The sequence below is a fragment of the Furipterus horrens genome, unplaced genomic scaffold, assembly GCF_987537825.1.
Source record: "Furipterus horrens unplaced genomic scaffold, mFurHor1.1.pri manual_scaffold_11, whole genome shotgun sequence".
Taxonomy (NCBI): Eukaryota; Metazoa; Chordata; class Mammalia; order Chiroptera; family Furipteridae; genus Furipterus; species Furipterus horrens.
This window is the reverse complement of record NW_028327181.1, coordinates 53896078-53902699: the sequence shown is the minus strand read 5'-3', so window position 1 is coordinate 53902699 and position 6622 is coordinate 53896078. Positions and strand designations below refer to the sequence as shown.

General features: G+C 43.0%; 1 protein-coding gene across 3 annotated transcripts; it reads right to left on the bottom strand.

The window, feature by feature from the left end:
- Positions 1 to 536: 536 nt before the first annotated feature.
- Positions 537 to 5473, bottom strand: RPL26 (ribosomal protein L26). 3 transcript variants are annotated; one of them, XM_090291286.1, is made up of 4 exons: positions 5264 to 5473; positions 4310 to 4482; positions 2940 to 3080; positions 537 to 726 (listed from the first exon to the last, which is right to left on the bottom strand). In XM_090291286.1, exons 2-4 carry the CDS (start codon positions 4475 to 4477, stop codon positions 598 to 600), a joined length of 438 nt encoding a protein of 145 aa, XP_090147412.1. In that variant the 5' UTR covers positions 4478 to 4482; positions 5264 to 5473; the 3' UTR covers positions 537 to 597. The 3 variants fall into 3 exon arrangements, with proteins under 3 accessions (XP_090147412.1, XP_090147414.1, XP_090147415.1); XM_090291288.1 differs by having other exon boundaries at positions 537 to 748; positions 5264 to 5396; XM_090291289.1 differs by having other exon boundaries at positions 537 to 745; positions 5264 to 5395.
- Between the last annotated feature and the right edge of the window lie 1149 nt (positions 5474 to 6622).

Here is a 6622-nt window from a genome sequence, read left to right as displayed (position 1 = left end):
AAGCTGTGGTCTAGATGCTACTGGGAAGTCACAGCAGCTCCTCTATTCTAAGACTTTATACAAAGGTAATATAAAACATTTATACAAATATTTTTTTTTAAATATGCTATGTTCACATAAGAAGGTAGTAAGACAGGTATGAGGGGCAGTGTTTCCAACTAGCTCTTCATCTAGGCCTTCTTCTCAATGAGTCACGACCCTACCTCCCAATGCTGCTGCCTGCAGTTAAAAAAACAAATGAACAATAACACTGTCCTGATTTCAGAAACTGTTAGAAAGCCACAGCTCTGGCCAGTGTGGCTTAGTCGGTTGGTGTGTTATCCTGGAACTGGAAGGTTCTGGGTTTGATCCCCAATCTGGGTGCATACAGGAGGCAACCAATCCATGTTTCTCCCCTTTCCTCTCTAAAAGCTAAAAAAAAAAAAAAAAAAGAAAAATAAAAGGCCACAGAGTAGGGGTGTCTTGTTCAGACAATAAACATCCCCTAAACTTGCCTGAAACTGACCAAATGGAAATTAAGTCGTACCCCAAATCACTGTTTGTAAAACAAAGGCTCTTCATTTCAAGTTTTTAATGAAAGTTGTATAGAAGATTACATTATTCCTGCATCTTCTCAATTGTTTCTTCCTTGTATTTGCCCTTTTCCTTTCCTACTTGGCGAGACTTGGCTTTACGTTCAAGGATCTTTTTGCGGTCTTTGTCCAGTTTTAGTCTGGTAATAACCACCTGTAGAAAAAGAAAAAAGCTTCTAAACATTAATAATTAACACATGGGAAGGCTCAACATTCAATCGCATTTTCCAAACCTAGGTAATAAACATCTAAACATGAAATGATTAACTCAAGAAGCAGAAATCATTCTTTAGCTCCCAAATCAAACCCATCAAACATTCACTAATGCTCTACCAACAAAGCAGCGTTGTGTTGTCAGTGGTTTTTCCTCACATCCTCTTCTGTGCTTTATTAGAAAATCTTTTTCTATTGAAAAATATACAAACTATTCCATTCCTCTCATCCTAGTTTGATATGCTAAGTCACATTTTTGTTTTTATACTAACTTTAGAATCATAAGATTGGAAAGCCTCCTTTCCTTCAACCTGCAAAACCTTTAGTGAAGTCACAGTACAGATCTTGTGTTAACTAATCGCTAAAGACACCTGGACTATGATAAATTTTAAGTCTTAGAAATAAAGGTGAGGCAAGGGGAAGAGAGTACTTACTGACAGTTCTGGAAATATGGCATGGGGACTAAGAGAATCTCTGCCATAGTGGACTTATTCTAAAACAGTATGGGGAGATGGAATGATGAAGAACAGGGGCTAAATCATCCAGGCGAATAAGGCGAGGCACTACCGACAGGGCTACATTAGAACAAGGCATCAGTATAAGGGATAGAAGAAAAGTCATCTGGGTAGAAGCAGCCTGAAGAGAACATTAAGTACAAAAGTCCAGAGGCAGTAGAACTGGGAACAGAATTTGCAATTCTATCAAGTTGTCAGGTCATCCTGCGAACCAGTGGATACTCTGAACAACGTGGATGTCTGAACAGCAAGGGAGGCCAACAGACGCATGGAGAATGGACGATGGCATGAAGTCGCCGGTGAGGGGAGATCAGGCAAGCTCTTACAGGCTGCTCTGATGGTTAATAAGCAGACAGGATTCTGTGTATAATGAGAAAGCAGTCAACAAGTCTTACTGAGTGATGTGGGGCATATAATAATTTTTTAAAAAATGACATTTTGGCCTGAGCAATCAGGAGCATAGAGCTGCTATACACTGTGATGGTGGCAAACTATGAGAGGTTTCAAGGAGAAAACCAGGAGTTTGAATGTGTCAGGTTTGAAATAACAGTTAAGAGATACAAAAATAGACTGGATTGGAGGTCTAGGTTGGAGTCATCTGCTTCTAGACATCTGTAGGTCTTAACACTGGAATAATTCCAGAGACTATGACTACCAAGCCAAAAACCGAGGCAAAGTATCATGATGCTTGTAAACCAGGGGTAAAGAACATGTGGCAAAATGTTAATAGTGAACTGTAGGTGAAAGATATGCAGGCGATTTACTGCACTAGTCTTCTGACTTTTCCGTAGTATGAAAATTAGATTAACGGTGCCTATTTAAAGTCATTAAAAAACAACACTTCAGTATTTGAACACTCACCATGTGCATTACCTTATTTATTTAAAAAGATTTCATTTATTCATTTTTAGAGAGAGGAAGAGAAACACCGGTCAGTTGCTTCTCACGTGTGCTCTGACCAGGAACCAAACCCACAACCCAGGCATGTGCTTACTGGGGAAATCAACCAGCAACCTCTCACTTTGCAGGACGCCGCCCAACCAACTGTGCCACACCAATCAGGGCCCATTACTTTTTATAAAAAGATCCCTCCTATTTTTTAAAAATTAGGAGAGAAATTAGAGACAGCAATATTGGAGAATTCACATTAAAGTCCAAGACACAGGTACCTACTACTGAAATCAGATCAAACTTCCTATCTTGGGATCTAGTCTCTGAGCTTCAGACTCACCCCATCAGTAAAGGGCTTAGCACCTACACTTTGCAGGGTTGTGAAGGTGCTTTACTGCTCACTCAGTTTTGTTTAATACACAAAAGCAAACCAGGTAGAAGCTCCATTCCATCTAAAAAATTATCCCATTTCCTAGATTTTAATATCTGTTCATGTTAGACTGTTGACCGATCAATCACCTTACTAATAGCTTTCGAGGAAAAAGTACTTTAAATGTACATATAGAATGCCTGTTAAAGACACCTTGATTTCATACAAATTTTAAGTGTTATCAGAATACTCAAGTCACAGTATTTGCTTTAAGACTGGCTTCCAGCATAACTAATATCTATTTCTGTAAACAAGCAATCACATTTGACAATTGTTTTCATTTCGTTCTCCCCTCTCGATATTCTCTAAACCACCTACCTTGCTGGGGTGAATGCCCACGTGAACAGTTGTACCATTAGCTTTTTCCCGTTGTACTCGTTCAATGTAGATGACATATTTCTTTCTGTAAACCTGGACTACTTTGCCAATCTGCTGCCCTTTGTAATGTCCTCGTACAACCTAAACGCAAATTCAAAAATAACAAGAACTACTTAGATTAAAAAAAGGATTAACCTTATAAATCAGGAAAACTGAATCTTGTAAACACCATTCACTGTTAAATCTATAGAACACCTTTCAATTTTGAAAGATTTAATTGTTAATGAAAATGGGCCAATAATTCTACCTCTGGCTTTAATTAATCTGCAATAAACCAGGCCCCCATAGAAATCTACAGTGCACCCTTACAACTACGGGTCACCAGCAGTGGTGGGTTTGTTAAAAGCCCCTGGCTTTTTGCAGCAAGCGGAAAACAAGGAAATTGTTACTCCATCTCAAAGAGAGCAACAGGCCACAAGCATTTAATTCACAACCCATTTAAGTGTCCAACCTAGTGCCCAAGAGTGGGCTGTAGCAAATATGGAAGAGACTACTTCTTTCCCGAAGGGTGACTGATAGTTTTCTACTCAGGAATCCCAGTGATCCGCAGCTTGTCCGGAGGCAACCCAAAATACTTCTGGACAGATGTTTCTTTCCAGTTGCAGATTTTCTTACATTAAGAAATCCTGAAAGCACATTAGACTACCTCCCACATCTAATGGCAATTTTAGTACCAGCAGAGCAACAACCAATGGGTGTTCTCAATCAATACCACTAACTGGGAAGTGGTTTGACTTACTTAAATGGGTGCTAGCCTCATGAAATATTATTGGTGATATGCAAGCCACTTTAGAGACTGCTTGAATCCTTGCTGCAGATTACAGCTAAGAAACATTTTTAGAAATTTTCACTTATATAGATTTGACAAGTTGTTTTCAGGTAAACTCAGACAATCACATGAAACCATATTTGCTAGAATTCTGTACCTGGAGTCTTAAAAAAAATTATTACATTTATCGGGGTGATGTGTATCTGGATTTTAATTCCGATTGTTTACTGGTCCTCAAATGCCTTTTCAATGACCAAACATTCCTAGAAAAAGATGAATCCGAAGTAATGTTCTGTTTCTGACCTATCGTTCTTGTTCTTCTATTTTAATTACAGCTGCTTCTGATGCTTGGGGTAACTGATTTTCACCTTTTGCCAAAGAGTAAAAGTGAAGCATACTTTTCCTTATTTTTCAGTCCCTGGCTCAACTTTTAACCCTGTTCTGGGAGCAACTGTCTCAGATGTATCACTCTCAGAATGCAATCCCCTTTCTACGCCAAGTGTGCAGGGTATTACCAAGGTGACCTGCACACGATACATACCTGAACTTCATCATCCTTTCGGATGGGCATGGATCGAACATTGTACTTCTGTCTCAGCTCTTTGGAAAGAGGAGAAGACATAATCTTCCTGCGAATGTGGGAAGGTGCATTGAAATGCCTTTTACGGTTCTTGCTCCGGTCGGAAGTCACAAAGGGATTGAACTTCATTTTGACTAAATAAAAAGTTAAAACAAGGAGTAAACGACCAAAATCCCTTTCCAAACTAGTATGAGCAACAATTTCATCTTGAAAGTTTAGAATGCTCACAGAAACTGCCGTGTTAACGCCCATCAAAAACTACTTGAACTCAATGGCTTATAAACTGAAGTTGGACGTTCTAAATATTTTGCTTTACTTGGATACTTTGAACATTTGTTTATGCAATAAGATACTTTCCATCAGTAACACAATTATTTTAGTTATTCCATTTTTTGTTTACACGGTCCTAACTTCTAGGACAGAGCAGACCGACAACCCAGTTCTTCAAATTAACATCACGTTTTAGAGACCAAGCAACGTTAACCTAATACAAACTGGCGTGTGATCACATTTAGCCTCCTCCGAAATGAATCAGACCACCGACTCCGAACCTGGAAAAGCTGCACAGATCCCAGGTCCAAATAAACTTCCAGTGGGCGAGCGCGGTTTGGAAGTTCCGTGGCTTTACCAAAAGCAGTGTCGAGGTCATTCTTTATAAGCTACACTGCCCAACTCTGATTACAGATCCACAAACCCCCAACCCTCCAGCTCCCGTTTCCGAGTCTTCAAATCCTCTTCTCCCTTCCTCAGCAGACGGCCCTTCAGCTACTGGGGAAACAGGTTAAGACCACCTTGGCCCCCTCCCCTGGCTGCTACTCCGCCGCTGGAAGAGTATAGGGACCCTCGAGGTCAAGAGCCACCGTGCGGATGAACGGATGGCTGCGGATTACACACGCTCTCCCAGCAAATTCTCACCCGCTGGCGCCTCAGCGATGGCCGCAAAAGGGAAGAGAGCCACAGCCTTTTTCCGGTTCTGTAAGTTTACGAGAGGTCTCGCGAGATCGATTTCTCAAGCGAGAGAGGTGCAGAGTTTGAATGAGAAGAGGAAACTGAAAAAAATTGGTGACTAGTGTCACCTCACGGCTAGGAGGGGAACTGCAAAGGACTGCAAAACGCCCTTCTCCGGGCTTGGTTCCTTCCTTCGGAGCTCTAGGTTCTGCAGCTGCGTCCTCTGGGAAGAGTCGTCCCCGGGCGAGTGACGGGGACTGCTCGGGGACTGCTCAGGGTCTGACTGCCCCGGTGGCTGGTGAGAAAGCGAGCGGCCCAGGGGACCCCTGTCCCTTCACTCCCAAGCGCCCGGGCGCGACACTCCATTTTTCCGGAAAGGGCAGATCCTATATTAGACCGCCAGGTGACGCTGGGACTCTAGGCGGCGGGTCACCTCTGCTGTCTGGACACCACTATCCCCGCCCTGGCCCATGGCGTGGGTGTGTCGAATGTGCTGCCCCTTTAACTAGCTCGGTGCCGGGGCCGCCTGCCGCCCACCAACTATCGCGGGTGCTTGAATGCACCTCCCTGTCCGTCCGAGATTTCGCTCCGGTGGGCGAGGGGCTTTCCGAGGGCTGGAGCTACAGGTCGGTCCCCTCACGCCGCTCAAGTAGGTCAGAACAAGCGTTTCCAGCAAGCTCCCAGATGATGCGGAAGGTACTCGTCCACACTTCGAAGGAGCCGGCGTGAGGAAGCCTTTCCAAGCGGAGAGCTGTGCCCCTTTTTACATTTCACCGTCTGCTGCCGTTCAGTTCAGGATCTGATGGAAGCCGGGCAAAGCCGGGGGCGAGGGTGGGTGCGCTCCTAGAGGCAAATGGGTTGCAGTGCGGGTTGAACTTCACAAGCGTGCCCCGCCGCCCACCTGGTAGGGGCTCGGATTCTATTGAAAGAATAAAACAGGTGTCATACTGAGGCAAGAAGATTTTATATTACATAAGACGCAGCGAGCTTCTGACGGCTAGGGACATTCTTCTACTCACTTGACATTTTTAGATCCTTTAATCCACTAAATAGCCTTGTGATGCTGAACCACAGAGAAGTTAGGGGAACTTCTGCAAGGTTCTACAGAACCCATAGGTTATAGATAAACTCATGCAGGTTGGCTTCCCAGCCCCTTCTGGTAGCTCTATATGGTCCCTATTTGTGGGAACCCATTAGGTCACGTTAAAGAGTGAGAAACCATATCCTTGAGGGCCTAGTGTTGAGTCAGTAAAGAACATGTGTTTTCATGATTTAAAATAGTCAAAGATTTTATTTGTAATTCAAAAATTCAGTGAGAATTCCCTC